Below are 13,946 nucleotides of genomic sequence, written 5' to 3'. Positions count from 1 at the left end.
CGTGGAAATGCAATGCGAGCTTCTTAGAGTGCACGGGCGGCGACGCCGTCGTCGTCTTGGCGGCGCCCCAAAAGGCCCTCAGCGACGCCTCGATTCCGTCGCGTTCGAGCAACGGCGCCGCCCACGCGGCGACGTGGACGAGCAGGCTGTACGGCTCGTGCGACCGGTCGTCGGGCGCGGCCGCCAGGAAAGCACGGCAAAAGCTAGCCATGGTGATAGAAGTGGGAGACGAGGCCGAATAGCATATTACCCTTGCTTGAGCCCGACGACGACTGTCGCGCACTTGCCGGGGCCGACGATGCCTTGCGGCGGGTCGGCGAAGAACCGGTGCGCGTGCGCTGCCTTGGTCTGCACGGCGAACGTGAGCACCGTGGCGCCGACGTTGTGCAGCGTGAGGAGTGCAACCGGCGACGTGTTGGGAATCAGCGTGAACGCGAGCGACTCGGACGGGTCGAGGACTGCGTGCTGGTCAAAGGCCGTCGGCGCCAGCACGCTCGCGCGGCGCGGCGACGAGCTGCGGACGGCCGTCGGTCGCCCCTGCGCACTGCCCATACTCTCTGCTCGCGGATCGCAATGCTATTTTTACGCCCATGGCCGGCAACTTACGATGGTTAAAATTAAGGTTGTATGGGCTACGTCAGCGACGACTGCTTGCAGATCACGAGCGTGCACCGCGGCGACGCAAGGAGGCGCGCGGCCACGTTCCCGACCGTCGAGTTGTCGATGCTGGTGCGAGCCTTGGTCTGGTCGCCCAGCCCAAAGACGAGGTACGATGCGCGCTGGCTGGCGACGTACGCTTGCAGGTGCTCGGCGACCGTCCAGCCCCTCTCGGCAGTCAGCGTGACGACGTCTCCCTGAACGTGCGCCGCTAAAAGCTTCTCGCGGTACAGCGCCGCCAGTGGAAACTCGGCGGCTGTGGCCGGCGGCTCGACAACAGGCGCGACGTGCACGACGTGGAGCGTGTCCTGCGGCTTGAGCAGCTTGAGCGCGCTGTGGAAGCAAAGTCGTGCAGCGTCCGCACGCGTGTCGACCGCAACGACAAACACGTGCGCCCGCTGGACGCGGACTGCCTCTGCGATCGGAGGCACGAGGATGATGGACGTCGGGCTCTGCAGGACGACGCTCATGGCCGTGGAACCAACTTGCGATGGTTGTGGTCCCTTGGCACCAAAAGCCCCCATGACGAGAAAGTCGGCGCTGTCTTGCAGCTGGATGAGCTGGAGCGCTTTGGGCTGCGTGAGGCGCACGGCCTGCGACCGCACGTTTAGCTTTGACTTGGGGACGCTGTTTTGCTTGCAGTACATGGCGAAATCTACATCTCGATCAATGGCCAAGTACCATGTGCGGTTGCACCGTTGAGGATGAAGTCTGCGCTGTAGCAGGGAGCGGGCGGGAACTCGTCGATGAGGCAGATCTCGAGGCGCCCCGATCGACGCAGTTGAAGCGCCACGTCACACGCCAGCCGCGCCGTACCTACGCACCGTCAAGCCACGTACGCAGGCGCGCGATGGCGTACGGCTGCCATCGACAAAGACGCAAAAGTTTGTCGTCGCGAGCGTCCGCGTGTCGTCCGTCTTGTGCGCATGTTGGAGAGCCGCGGCCACGTCGGCGAGGTAGCTGCAGACGTCGCGCCACGCAGGCCCGGCCTCGGCGATGGCCGCCCTTGCGTCGTACCGATCATCCTCGAGAAGCGCAATGAGCCGGTCGTGCGTCGCGCCCGCGATGGCATCAAAGGGCACGCTGCGCAGCGTCGCGATGGTCTCGTCCCAAGCATGTTGCAGGATATCGAGCACTTGGTGCCACGTCACGGCGAGCTCGGGCATGTCCTATTGCTACATGAGACGGCGCTCGACGTCGACGGTCCATGCACCGCATGCAGCAGCGTAGCGACCGCGTCCAGTACGAGCCGCAGCGCTGGCGACGGCTTGGCCACGCTCATGGCTTGGCCGTTTCGATATTCCACCGAAATGACTTTACTCTGTATAAAGCACTGTATTGTATCACGATCTACAAACGCATCCAAGAACTTATCGCGAACGCTGGTTCAAGAACGCGTCTTCTTCGCCCGCATCCACCGACGACTTGCGCTGGTGTACGTCGATCTGAACGCTGTGCGCCGGCTTGGCGTCCACCGCCGACGTCGGCGCACCGTGGAAGCGCTTGTCGCCGTAGACAAAGACCGAGCCGACGACGAGGAGGACACCGAGGTAGAACACCGGGGCCGGCGTCTCGGAAAAGAGGTAGTTGGAGAGGAGGCAGCTCAGTACGAGTGAGAGCGCGGTGCCAAAGTTCTTGACGATGTTGTCCGAGTAGCGCACGACTGCGGCGATGATGAGCCCGCCGAACGCCTGGAGGAGGACAACGCCAAACGTAAACGGGTTGTAGCCCTCGAAGAAGGCAAAGCGCGGCTCCGTGGTGGCCGCGTACACGACGCCGCACATGGTCGCAGCGACCGAGACGGCGGCGAGCTGGATGTTGGTCTTCCAGAGCGGGTCGATCGGGTTCGCAAACGTCTTGTGCGGCTGGTGGCTCTTGAGAACCTTCTCAAAGTACGCGGCCGCGACGCCCGAGTTGACGGCAAGACCGACGACCATGCAGACGCCAAACATCGACGACGACTTGCTCGAGCTCGCACCTTTCGCCGCCGAGCAGATCGCGACGCCGACCATGAGCGTCACCATTGCGATCCACTGCACATTGTTGAAGCTGCGCTTGAGGAGCAGCACCATGAAGAAGGCCGTGGTTACGATCTTGAGCTGGTAGACAATGTTATACGTGGCAACGTCAACGTGGTCGTACGAGAGTAGCGCGACCGTGTTCTGGAATGCATACAAGAGCGCGAGGAAGACCATCTTCTTGAAGCCCGCGACGTCGCCGAGCACCTCGAGCCGGATGCTGCGCAGCGCATCGCCGACGCTGCCTTTGGTCACGACGACCATGATGAAGCAGAGCACGAGTTTGAGGAGCTCGATGAGGAGGACGGCGGACGTCGCATTGTACTTGGTGGCCCGCGAGTACTTGGTGACGATGCCAAGCAGCGTGTTCTGGACCACGAGCAGCACGAACGAGAGCACCTTGAGGTCGACCATCGCGCTGGCAAATCGAATCTGCCACGCGGTCGACCGACCGCCTGCCCATCCGATTGGCCAAAATTCATCGTCATAGAACCGTCATTGGAATCGGCCAAGTAACGCGTTAGATAAGATCCGGTTCGTCGAAACCACGAACGGCCTTTCTTATCGGTGCCAGAAGAGGACCAGACAGCTGGACCAGACTAGTTCACCGAGTCTAGTTCGCACTCGATCCACAATTCGTTTCGTACTGGTACAAAGTAGTCGTGGAAATCTTGTTCTGGGCGCTTCAAGAAAAGCTCAAGGGCGTGCTTCTTCCCGAACGGAGCGTGTCTTCACAGGCTTTCTAGAGTGGCGTCTTGTACGGCGGACGACTGCGGCAGCTTGCCGATGCACTGAGCGGTCGGTGGTCGGCGACTTTGCTGCCCACAACTTGCCTTTGATTGGCTGTTCTATAATTCCATGGGCCAATCCAATCCGTGAAGCTGCCCCGCCATTGGTCGTCGACAGTTCGAGATTTGAATGCGGTCGGTGACGCCGAGCCACCGACGCCGGCCTCGCGTCCGTGCTACTTCTTGGCGTACCCACGATAGTATAGTCGTCGTCGACCCAGTGCACTACTAACTACGGGTGTACGACGAGAGGCCCGGGTCTTGTTGAACGCATCGGCCAAGCATTGAAGCGCGGTGTGCAATCATCTCTGTCAATGGCAGTCCGCTTCAACAAACTGCAAATATGGATTCGTCCAGCGGCCTCAATACGGTGGTCAACAGGGTTCCTGCCGTGGGACCATGTTGGGAGCAGCGCCTTGCACGAGCGCAGTTCGCTGAAGGGTCCTTCCTCGGTCCACCAAGCTCGGCCGTTGCTTCTGCTCTCTGGCGACGATCGAAGATTGTATGCAGCGCTTTGGCGAACGCCGCGTGTCGCAGCGAGAGGAGAAAGCAGCTGGTGTTACAAGACCCGGCTTTTCTCACGCGCCGCGGTAAAAGACGAGGCCGAATGTGTTATAACGCCGCGGCGTGCCGGCGATGGCGATGGCCGCGCGGCAAGACGGACGTCGCGCCGGGACATGCACGCGCGCCGCCTGTCCAAGCCGCGTCCAAAGCGCGCTTGCCGGTGTCTAACAGCGTTATAACACCGCTGGCGACCGCCATGGTGCAATAGTTGCAACACCAGCTGGCCAATAACCAGATCTAGGAGGCTGCCACACACACATTCCCAGCGCCGCGAAGTGATCGCGAGCGAGCGAGCGAGCATGGCCCAGCAAAGGTACACGCTCCTGCGCCTGCGACCGGCGGCTCATGCAACGTAGCAGCGTCAAGCGCAAGGCGTCGCAGAGCATCCCGGCCCACAGCGAGCCGCGCACGGAGAAGCAGCCGAACGTCATCGAGTAAGACGCGTCGCCGACGAGGACGCTGCTGACGGCTGCTGCGTAGGAGCCACTTGGTAACGTCGGCGACGCGGGTGCCGCCGCTGCATGACCCGAACCAGATTTTGAACGGCGGCGAAGATCCACTCGCGCGCAGTATGTCGATCATGAGCCTCGCGAGCTTGGACTCGATGAACGACGACTACAGCAACGAGATGTCGATGCACAGCGAGCTGAGCATGGTCTCGCACTTTGACAGCGAGCGATCGATGACGGGCTTCATCAGCGAGCACAGCGGCATCTTCAACAGCGACCGGTCAAGCCTCCTCGCGACGCCGGACCTCATCTTTGACACGCCGATGAAGCCCAAGGAAGAGCGGCCGGCGCAGCCCGAGGAAGAGCGCCAGTACTACGAACAGATTTGGTCGACGAACTTCCAGAAGTCGACAGCGCTGCCGCCCGTCGTGCCCGACACGGCGTACATCCCGCAGGGCGAGCAAGGCCAGCTCGTGCGCATCTCGGGGCACTCGCTCGCATCCGGGAGCACCAACATGAACTCGTCGACCAAGCAACCGTACGTCATCTTTCGTCTCGAAGTCGAGGTACGCACGCTCGCTGCATATGCACACGATCTCAGAGCAGACTAGTGCCAAGCCAACGGGAAGCGCTGGACCGTGTACCGAAGATACCACGATTTCCGCGAGCTGAGCAGCCAGCTCAAGAGTCAGGTGCGACCCCGTCTCGTCATACTTCTTATAGACTAAGAAGCGATAGGGCTTTCGCATTCCGGCGCTGCCGTCGCGCCGCTTTGGCATTCGGCGGTCGTTCGACACGCTCTTTCTCCGGAAACGGCAGTCGGACCTCGAAAAGTGGCTCAAGGAGCTCCTCGTGCCGCCCGCGCGGCCGACGACCGCGCCGCGCCTCGGCATGTCGCACTTTGTGCGCACGTTCTTGACCAAGGATGCGAACCAGCCGCCTGCGCTCGAGACCGGCTCCAACGCGTTCAGCTATTCGGACCCGGACCAGCGCCCGTCGGCGTCCATGGCGGCGATGCTGCAAGAGTCGTCGCAGGGCCACTCGAGCCGACGGACGGCCGCCGACTTTATGGCGCGCACCCACTCGCGCTTGAGCGACGGCGGCGTGAGCCACAACAGCAAGATCTCGGCGCTCTTCCTCAACCGCACCGAGCCGGGGAAGCAGTCGAGCAAGCCCAAGGCCAAGCTCGAGCGCACCAACTCGGACCCGCGGCTGCAGCTGGAGCGCGTCCCGAGCTTCGAGCAGCTCGTGGCCAAGCCGACGACCGACGACTTCGAGCCGCTGCGGTTCATCGGGAAAGGGTCGTTCGGCCGCGTCCTCCTCGTGCGCAAGAAGGCGCAGGGCGAGCTCTTCGCGATGAAGATCCTCACCAAGCAGGACGTGGTCAAGAAGTCCCAAGTCGAGCACACGCGCACGGAGCGCAGCGTGCTCGGGTCCATCGACCACCCGTTCATTGTCCGCCTCGTACGTCTCATGTGGTTCGCACCAGAATCTGATGTGGTGTGTAGCACTATGCGTTCCAGACGACGCACCAGCTCTACTTTATCTTGGACTACTGCCCCGGCGGCGACCTCTTCTTCCACCTCACGCGCATCAAGTGCTTCCCCGAGTCCATCGCGCGTTTCTACGCCGCCGAGATCACGCTCGCGCTGGTTCACTTGCACGAAAAAGGTATCGTGTACCGCGACCTCAAGCCCGAAAACATCATGCTCGACGTCCACGGCCATGTCAAGCTCGCCGACTTTGGCCTCGCCAAGACCGGCATCACGGGCCGCCTCGACGGCACCAACACGCTCTGCGGCACGCCCGAGTACCTCCCGCCCGAGATCCTCAACAAGAAGGGCCACGGCACGGCCGTCGACTGGTGGAACCTCGGCATGGTGCTCTACGAACTGCTCACGGGCCGCCCGCCGTGGTATACGACCGACCGCGAGACGTTGTACCAGCGACTCCGGTCGTCGCCGCTCGAATTCCCCGCCGGGCTGAGCGTCGAGGCCATGGACCTCATCGCGGGCCTCCTCGAGCGCGATCCGTCGCAGCGGCTGCGCGCCACCGAGGTGCTCGTGCACCCGTTCTTCAAGGAGGTGGCGTGGGAAGCGCTGCTGAACCGGGAGGTCGAGCCCGAGTTCCGGCCATGCCAGTACACGGACCCGCTCGATGCCGTCAATTTTGAAGACGATTTTACGCGCCTCCCGGTCCTAGATGCGATGGACGACGTGAGCGGCAGCAGCATGGCCGTGACACCGAGCGCCCGAAGTAGCGTCTCGGGCCGCACCAACTCGTGCCGGACCATGTCGTACACCTTCCAGGGCTTCACGTACGACGGCGACGTGGGCCTCGACGACAACTACGACATGTCGACGCCACCTTCGCTCTAATATAATCCATCAACAACCTCCTATTTGCCATACTTCGCTCTTCCGGACTCCGTCGCGGCTAAAGGTGGCATTTGCCTCGTGCACCGCATGGCGCCACGTCATCTTGCCTGGCTCTCGAGTTGTCAAGGCGCTCTGAGAGGTCGGCGTCGTGGGCTCCAGGCACGGTGCGATGATCGCTGCTGCGCGCGCTGGCGCAAGTTTCTGACGGCAGCTACGAGTGCAGCTCATCGACGAGGAAGTCGACGCGCTGAGCGTCGCTAAGCACTTAGTGTTTCAAATATTACGAGTTATTCCTATTAAATCTAAGCTAGTCTACGCGTCTATCTATTACTGCGCAAAGGACGTCACGCGGCGCTTGAGCTCCTTCGTGAGGAGGTCGAGCTCCTTGGCCGACCCGCCCTTCATCATGGTCGAGTTCTCCTGCGCGCGGCGAATGAGGTACGGCAGCACTTCCTTCACCGGGCCGTACGGCACATACTTGAAGACTTGATACTTTTCCGCGCCGAGCGTGTACGAGATGTGGTCGCACATGCCGAGGAGCTGGCCAAAGTACACGCCGCCGTTCTCGCGCGGGATGTTGAGCGCTTCCATGTTGGCGACCGTCTTCTTGACGCTCTCTTCGTTGTGGCTTGCGACCATGAACGACGTGCGGTGGTTGTGCACGAGGAGGAGCTCGACGAGCGCGTTGTAGTTGGCGTGCGTCGCCTCGATCGACGGCTGGATCGGGTCTTCGTAGCCCAAGTCCTTGGCGCGCTTGCGCTCCTGCACCATATACGCGCCGCGCACGAGCTTGCAGGCAAACTTGAAGCCCTCGCGGTTGGCGCGCTCGAGGTCGATGAGCACGCGGTCCGAGGCCGACTTGAGGTAGCACTGGAACGTGTTGAAGATCGTGTCGCGGCCGTTCGTGTTGTAGCGGCGCTGCAGGTTGAGCGTAATGTGGTCGATGGCCGGCTGCATGTACGTCTGCTCGGCGTCGATCATGAGCTTGACCTTCTTCACCGACGCTTCGTTGGCGAGCGACTCGAGGCGGGCCATCATCTGGCTCACCTGCTGGACCTCCTCGGGCGTGAGCGGGTCCACCTTGAGGAACTGCGTGAGCGGGCCCATCGTGAGGTCCATCGGGTTGAGGAGCGAGACCCAGTCAATGTAGTCGATGACGCCGTCCTGCTCCTTGTCGAGCGTGCGGAAGAGCGTCTCGATCTCCTCTTCCGTGTACTTGCCGCCCCAGCGCTTGATGCCTTCCTTGAGCGTCGGGCAGTCGATGAGACGCTTCAAGTAGCTTTCCTTGGCGTCGCTGAGGTTCGTCGTGTCGAGCGAGTGGAAGAGGAACTGCGTCTCTTCGAGGATCGACGACATGCGCTGGAGCAGCTCCGGCTTGCCGAGCGCCGTGCACTTGACGGCCGCGAACCCGTTCTCGGGCGCGTCGCGGATCGCCTGCGACACGATCTTGGCGTTTGCGTCGCACATGGCTTCGTCCGCGTAGTCGTACGTACGCGCCTGGAGCTCGTTGGCGTCGACGCCGTTCAACGGCGTCTTCTTCTCGGCTTCGACGTCGGCCTCGGCGGCGTAGTCGAGGATCGCGCCGATGCCGGCGCTCTCGAGCTGCTGCAGCGTCGGCTGGATCGTGGCCGCGTCTTCGCCGGCGCAAAAGTGGCCAAAGAAGGTCGACTTGAGGCCAAAGTTGGTCACCTTGTCGCCGAGCACCTTGTACGACGCGTCGATGAGGCCCATACTGTTCTTGACGAGGAACGGGATCTGGCACGTCGTGAAGACGAGGTACGCGCGGGCGAGGAGCGGCGTGGACTTGGCGGCGAAGATGCGCTGCGTCTCGGAGAAGTCGAGCGTCATGGGCTTGGTGTTGAGCTTGGCCTTGAGCTCGTCCGTCGAGGGCACGGCGACCGTCGTCGTCGTCGTCGAGAGGGCGCGGCGCGGCGCAGCGCGGCGGAGCGTGGTCGAGGCGCGGAGCATGGCGGAAATTCAGAACTGATCGTCGCCCGTGCGATGATCGCCTTCTTGATGTCCTCCTTGAAGGCCCATTTTATCCGGATGATCCACCGGGTGCCGTTGAATCCGGTGTTTTAGCCAATCAAACGGCGACGAGTCGCCATGTTTAAAACAGCGTTGGTCACGCTTGGGACTTCAAGATGGCGGAATGAGTGGCGACGCATCTGCTGCGACAGGCGCTTCAAGCGGTGGATCTTCCGCCATCGCGATCGTGCGGCGACTCGCCGCCTCTATGAAGCGCACCGCTGCAGGAATCCGACTGCATGAAGCGCACTAAGAACCGAACACGACCGGACGACGGTGCAAGGATCTGCGGGGCGTTCGTGCTTGGCGCAGACGGCGATAGGCGGCTTGCCCTCTCGCTTCAAGAGCGGTCTCACGGCCGCGAGCCAACCACACGTGGCACCATATGGGAGGAACTTCGACGGAATTCCATTGGCTCGCGCCAAAATCCTCACATTGCACTTGTGCGGACACTGCCGGACACTGACTCATGGTCGCGATCGGTCTCGAAGGCCAGCGAAGGCGAAATGGAAAGAAGGTGCGACGCCGATACATGATGCTGCTTGGTTTACGCTGGCGCCATGCTAAGTACGATGTGCATGCTTTCCGCAAACTTTTTGTGGCCCTTCTTGACGTCCTTGAGGAGCACGTCCATGTCGGCCTTCTGCACGGTGAGCTGCGGCCGCGCCGGGTCCAGGAACGACGTGTGGAACCAAAAGTGGCCGAGGGGCTTCCCGCCTTGGCGCTTGCGGAGCTCGACCTTGACTTCGCCGCACAGCAGCGTTTGGCGGTCCGTCGGGCACAGAATCTGAGGGTTCAGTGAATCCTCTGGATCCTTCGAGTGAGCGAGGCGACCTGTAGCTTGTCCACCTGCATGCTCTCGCACGCGTCGTCCATCGATACTTGCGTCGTGCCCGCGACCGAGATGTTGTACTGCAGCGCCTTGTCAAAGCCCACTTGCACAAACACGTGCATGTCTATGCCAACGCTTCGACTTGCGAGTTGGTACTATCTGCGGCCGTACCCGGCTTCTTCTTGGGGTACAGACCGTGGACAACGCACGATACGAGCTTGTAGTTGACGGGCTTGGGCAGGGCGAGGTGCTCGAACACTTTGGGCAGCGCCACGAGCTGCTCGTTGGACATGCGGCCCGACGACATCTAGGATAGTACTATGAAAAGCGTTCGTGCAAGCAGCGTACGAAGGAGCTGTCGCTCGTGCGGTCGTCCGTAAGCCACTGCTTCTCCCAGAGTTGCCCAAAGTCAGCGTGCGTCAAGTGCAACTCGGCTTGCTTGGCTTCTTCCGGCTGGTCCTTGTGGCACATACTGGCAAAGTACTCGATGAAGCGCCGCTGGCTCGGAATCGTCACGCCCTGCGGCTTTATCAGTTCTGTGGAATAACGAAAGAGCAGCGCTGTGTACTTGGTGGTTGAGCGACCGGGCGCCGCCGTAGAAGCCCATGGCGCCGTACGACGTGAGCCACGTCGAGCTGTACAAGAGGTACGCGCAGATCATGACGCCGGTGCGTCCCTACATCACACAGCGTGCACTCTCTGGCGGCAAGCGACAAGTCTCAGACCTTGCCAGCTTTGCAGTGGATCGCTGCGACGTTATCGGGGTGCTGCGCAAGCCACTCAAACTACGTGTATGTCAGGAGCCTGCGCAACGCTGGCGCCTCGCACAATGTCTTGGCAAGCAGGAATGAGCAGCGACAGCGGCGGTGGGTTGTGGTCGTCGAAGGGGTACTCGGCGACTAGCCATGCGACTCTGCCATCAGCGCTGCGATGAGATGATGAGATCATTTGTCTACCTCGGTTGTGAAACTTGTCCTTGTCGTAGTGACGCTCCGAGCACCTACCGACCTCTAAGAACCGAACTGCTTGCTGCTTATATTGTCGTACAGATTGTAGACCTTGTAGTGGTCTTTGTGTCGATGCTCAAAGCAGTTGAAGACGTCCTAACAAAGTGAGTGAAATAAGATCGCAGTGCCCAGTACCTTGTAGTGGTTGCGGTACATGCCCTCGAGGTTCTCCGCCGGGTACCCGAACGCAATGAGGCGCGACGTCACATCTACGGACGGCTTAGTCTCCTGCCACAAGGTCACGCACCATTACACGTCATGTCGAGGTCGAAGCCATCTTCGATGAACCGCCGCTTCTTGCGCGACACGAGCTTCTTGAGCTGGAGCGAGAAGAGCGACGTGGCCATCGAGCTCGGCTTCTTCAGCCCCGCGGGCGACGCCGGCGCCGAGCTCCCGAAGCTGCCCGTGTGGCTGCTCGGACTCAGCACCGTCACCGGCCCGTGTCGCATCGACGGCTTGATCTCCATCGTTGAAAGCTGCAACTTGCACTTCCAAATGCCCGAGAGCTATTTATAGCCGCGTGAGCCAATCGTATGGCGTTGTGCGGATCGTGACCAATCCGAAGGCGTCTTCTCGCATCGGCGGCTGCGATTGGCTGGTCCGTCGACGTTGAAGGCGCTAAGATCTAGAACACCGCGTTTGTATCAGATTGCAATCAATCGTCCAACCCGCCTTGCACTGAGCAGCCAGCGAAGACGCAGATCGTACGCGTAGTACTGCGGGGTAGATGCGAGCTCAGGCATCTATGGGTCGGCGCGATCACAAAGGTGTCTGTGGATCTCGTAGGAACCTGCAGGTTTGGTGTTGCAGAGATGCGACCGCAGGATAAAGTCTTAGTAGAAGGTGATTGCCCTCAAGTATCGTGAGATGAGCACCCGACGTGCGGTGCATGTGACTCACTGTCGGTCACGGCAGCTCATGAAGCGAGTGGAGACGGCAACATTCATGGAACTGGCCGAGATCGTCGACTCAGTCGGCCGCGCGATCGGCTCGTCGAGCTACGACGAACGCACTTTACGATTTGACATGCGTCGCTCCCTTCTGTGCTCTCTCGTCGTCCTCCTCTCGGCCGCTCATGCGCACGCCTGGCAGCCCCAGCCAGCGTACGCCGAGTGCGCGTTCATCGAGAACGAAGGCGGGGACGACGACGCTCGCTATTGCTGCTCCAAGGCCAACGGCAAGAGAATCCGTCCCGCCTACTGCTTTCCCACTTGGTGTACCCCCTTCTACTTTACTAGCAGCGCCGTGAGCAACACGCTCTTGATGTGGTGCGGCGGCACCGATCTCTTTCTCGTTGAGAACGCACGGTCGCCGACGATCTTGTCCAGCGCGGGCTTTGGGATCGCCCCGCCGACTCAACTCCTCTCGCCAATGTCTGCGACGAGCGCACCGACGACGGCAAGCATCACCAATGTGTCGCTGGAATCTGGCAACGCCACAGCAGCGCCGAACGCTTCAACCATCATCGTCGCCGCAAGCCCGACGCCGACGAGTATGTAGCGCGCTTCAGGCTCGCAGCACCAATTTGAGATGTCTTTTTCTGCTAGGCTTGCTTGCGTCTGCAGGAAGCAACATGCTTCGATCGGGTGATGCTGGCACGAGTGCGCGCGTGACGGACAGCGACGGCGTTGCGTGTGCGCCACATCTAGCCGTAGTCGTGCTTGCGGTCCTCGCCTTGGTCTAAAGACGTGGGCGCAAAGCTGTATTAGTATCGACGCCGTCGTGCCTAGGTCTAACAATCTACACGCGCAACATCGCCAGAATGTTCTTCTTCATCTTGCCGAGGACAGTCGCGGCCTTGCCCAGTCGGCGAATGTGCTGGCGCGTCTTGTCCGTCGCCAAATGGCGCTTACCGCCCACAGCGCGCTTGATGTGACCGTTGCTGTTGACGAAGAAGCGCTTCTTGACGCCCGACTTTGTCTTGAGCTTGTAGCCCATTTCGCGCACCTGCATGCACATCATCGTGGGCGGCTGGGCAAAGCCGAGAGCGCTACGCGACCAAAGGCTCGTCGTCAACGTGGCAGCGCTACAGGACAGGAAGCATGAGCGAGCTGCCATCGGGCGCCATATCGCGCCTACCGCAAGAAGGACATGGCGAAAACTCGAATGGCTGGTGCGACGGACCTCCGGAGGCCATTTCCCGGAGTTGAATTTAAAACCTGCTCTCTGCGCTTCATTATGCCTAATAAAACAAGCGTAAATTATTCCGTGTATACGGATACTGCGGCTCGTTTCCGGAGAGCCTTGGCTCCTCGAAGCCTCGGTTGCATGGCACAAGCAGCAGCAACCTGCAGTCACCGTACGGCTCTAGAAAGCTCGTGCGCGTCAAGTTGTCGGTAGATGGGGACGGTCGTGATCAGCCTTGCAACCGGAGATTACACCTTTGCGAGCCTTGGTAACCGGACTTTGCGATCCTTATCCGGATAGCTGTGCGATAATCAGGTGACGGAACCTTGCGCAGGTCTCATGCGGGCCAGCACCGACGAGATGGCGCCGGATCGGGCGCTGGCATTTTGGATTTGCGATGCTGTGGTCTCTGCTGCTTGTGATGATTGGCGCGGCGGCGGGCACGCGGCGGCTTCAGTTCACGAGTCCTAGCCCGAGGCCAGTAGACGTGACAGAGTTCAACTACTGCGTGTACGTGGTCAACGATGCCGGAGATACGTCCTACTGCTGCTACATGCAGCTTGATGTGCCTATAATCGAGAACCCCGCATGCTTCGATGGATGGACCGCGCAGTACCCGGGTGGCTCGGTCGTCCTAATGTGCGACCCGAACTCAACGGCCTGCGTCACGACGCAAGTGGGCGACCCGAACGAGATGACGCTTCCACCAACAACAGAACCTCCTACTACGACGGCGCCAGTAGCAACTGCTTCGAGCATGCCGACACAAGAGCCAAGTGCTACGCCCGGGCCCAGCGCCTCGACGACACCGGTGGCGACAGCTTCCAGCGTGCCAACACAAGTGCCAAGTCCTACGCCCAAGCCGAGTCCAGCGACGGTAAAGCCCCGGACGCCGATACCGCTAAAGACAACGTCGAAGCCTCCCGTTACACTTAAGCCGCCATCAACAACCATTGCATCAACGCCAGCAACAAGCGTCCCAGGCACAACTGTAATGCTACCGCCGAGCCCGCCAACAGTGACCCCGACACCGGCGCCAGTGCAGACAAGTGCTTCACCTGCGACAACAAGCCCGACTACAGTGGACCCAACGACAGC

The 13,946-nt window shown here is 61.0% G+C and overlaps 9 protein-coding genes across 10 annotated transcripts; 3 read left to right on the top strand and 6 right to left on the bottom strand.

Annotated features, from left to right (window-relative positions):
* Nucleotides 1-23: 23 nt before the first annotated feature.
* SDRG_06777 (hypothetical protein) lies at nucleotides 24-552 on the bottom strand (the record flags this gene model as incomplete). The annotated part of the gene is made up of 3 exons (XM_008612580.1): nucleotides 24-77; nucleotides 134-203; nucleotides 251-552. 3 exons carry the CDS (start codon nucleotides 550-552, stop codon nucleotides 24-26), a joined length of 426 nt encoding a protein of 141 aa, XP_008610802.1.
* Nucleotides 553-632: 80 nt separating this feature from the next.
* SDRG_06776 (hypothetical protein) lies at nucleotides 633-1,939 on the bottom strand (the record flags this gene model as incomplete). The annotated part of the gene is made up of 4 exons (XM_008612579.1): nucleotides 633-1,312; nucleotides 1,354-1,473; nucleotides 1,517-1,826; nucleotides 1,871-1,939. The coding sequence occupies 4 exons, from the start codon at nucleotides 1,937-1,939 to the stop codon at nucleotides 633-635; spliced, it is 1,179 nt and encodes a 392-aa protein (XP_008610801.1).
* Nucleotides 1,940-2,027: 88 nt separating this feature from the next.
* On the bottom strand, nucleotides 2,028-3,089 carry SDRG_06775 (hypothetical protein; the record flags this gene model as incomplete). The annotated part of the gene is made up of 1 exon (XM_008612578.1): nucleotides 2,028-3,089. One exon carries the CDS (start codon nucleotides 3,087-3,089, stop codon nucleotides 2,028-2,030), a length of 1,062 nt encoding a protein of 353 aa, XP_008610800.1.
* A 1,138-nt stretch (nucleotides 3,090-4,227) lies between these two features.
* On the top strand, nucleotides 4,228-6,941 carry SDRG_06774. 2 transcript variants are annotated; one of them, XM_008612577.1, is made up of 6 exons: nucleotides 4,228-4,340; nucleotides 4,387-4,461; nucleotides 4,508-5,042; nucleotides 5,088-5,168; nucleotides 5,215-5,940; nucleotides 5,985-6,941. In XM_008612577.1, exons 1-6 carry the CDS (start codon nucleotides 4,327-4,329, stop codon nucleotides 6,852-6,854), a joined length of 2,301 nt encoding a protein of 766 aa, XP_008610799.1. In that variant the 5' UTR covers nucleotides 4,228-4,326; the 3' UTR covers nucleotides 6,855-6,941. The 2 variants fall into 2 exon arrangements, with proteins under 2 accessions (XP_008610799.1, XP_008610798.1); XM_008612576.1 differs by having other exon boundaries at nucleotides 4,384-4,461.
* A 178-nt stretch (nucleotides 6,942-7,119) lies between these two features.
* Nucleotides 7,120-8,854, bottom strand: SDRG_06773 (hypothetical protein). Its single transcript, XM_008612575.1, has one exon. It carries the CDS (start codon nucleotides 8,820-8,822, stop codon nucleotides 7,182-7,184), a length of 1,641 nt encoding a protein of 546 aa, XP_008610797.1. The 5' UTR covers nucleotides 8,823-8,854; the 3' UTR covers nucleotides 7,120-7,181.
* Nucleotides 8,855-9,389: 535 nt separating this feature from the next.
* On the bottom strand, nucleotides 9,390-11,210 carry SDRG_06772 (hypothetical protein). The gene is made up of 11 exons (XM_008612574.1): nucleotides 10,975-11,210; nucleotides 10,857-10,930; nucleotides 10,762-10,817; nucleotides 10,671-10,714; nucleotides 10,543-10,613; nucleotides 10,440-10,499; nucleotides 10,283-10,390; nucleotides 10,063-10,233; nucleotides 9,886-10,021; nucleotides 9,717-9,838; nucleotides 9,390-9,669 (listed from the first exon to the last, which is right to left on the bottom strand). Exons 1-11 carry the CDS (start codon nucleotides 11,186-11,188, stop codon nucleotides 9,430-9,432), a joined length of 1,296 nt encoding a protein of 431 aa, XP_008610796.1. The 5' UTR covers nucleotides 11,189-11,210; the 3' UTR covers nucleotides 9,390-9,429.
* Nucleotides 11,211-11,588: 378 nt separating this feature from the next.
* On the top strand, nucleotides 11,589-12,405 carry SDRG_06771 (hypothetical protein; the record flags this gene model as incomplete). The annotated part of the gene is made up of 2 exons (XM_008612573.1): nucleotides 11,589-12,213; nucleotides 12,269-12,405. 2 exons carry the CDS (start codon nucleotides 11,589-11,591, stop codon nucleotides 12,403-12,405), a joined length of 762 nt encoding a protein of 253 aa, XP_008610795.1.
* On the bottom strand, nucleotides 12,350-12,884 carry SDRG_06770 (hypothetical protein). The gene is made up of 2 exons (XM_008612572.1): nucleotides 12,801-12,884; nucleotides 12,350-12,747 (listed from the first exon to the last, which is right to left on the bottom strand). The coding sequence occupies exons 1-2, from the start codon at nucleotides 12,812-12,814 to the stop codon at nucleotides 12,462-12,464; spliced, it is 300 nt and encodes a 99-aa protein (XP_008610794.1). The 5' UTR covers nucleotides 12,815-12,884; the 3' UTR covers nucleotides 12,350-12,461.
* Nucleotides 12,885-13,245: 361 nt separating this feature from the next.
* Nucleotides 13,246-13,784, top strand: SDRG_06769 (hypothetical protein; the record flags this gene model as incomplete). Its single annotated transcript, XM_008612571.1, has 2 exons — nucleotides 13,246-13,587; nucleotides 13,626-13,784. 2 exons carry the CDS (start codon nucleotides 13,246-13,248, stop codon nucleotides 13,782-13,784), a joined length of 501 nt encoding a protein of 166 aa, XP_008610793.1.
* Nucleotides 13,785-13,946: the final 162 nt, after the last annotated feature.

This window comes from Saprolegnia diclina, assembly GCF_000281045.1.
Source record: "Saprolegnia diclina VS20 unplaced genomic scaffold supercont1.18, whole genome shotgun sequence".
NCBI classification, from domain to species: domain Eukaryota; phylum Oomycota; class Saprolegniomycetes; order Saprolegniales; family Saprolegniaceae; genus Saprolegnia; species Saprolegnia diclina.
The sequence above is the reverse complement of the archived record's forward strand: the minus strand, read 5'-3'. Positions and strand labels throughout refer to the sequence as shown.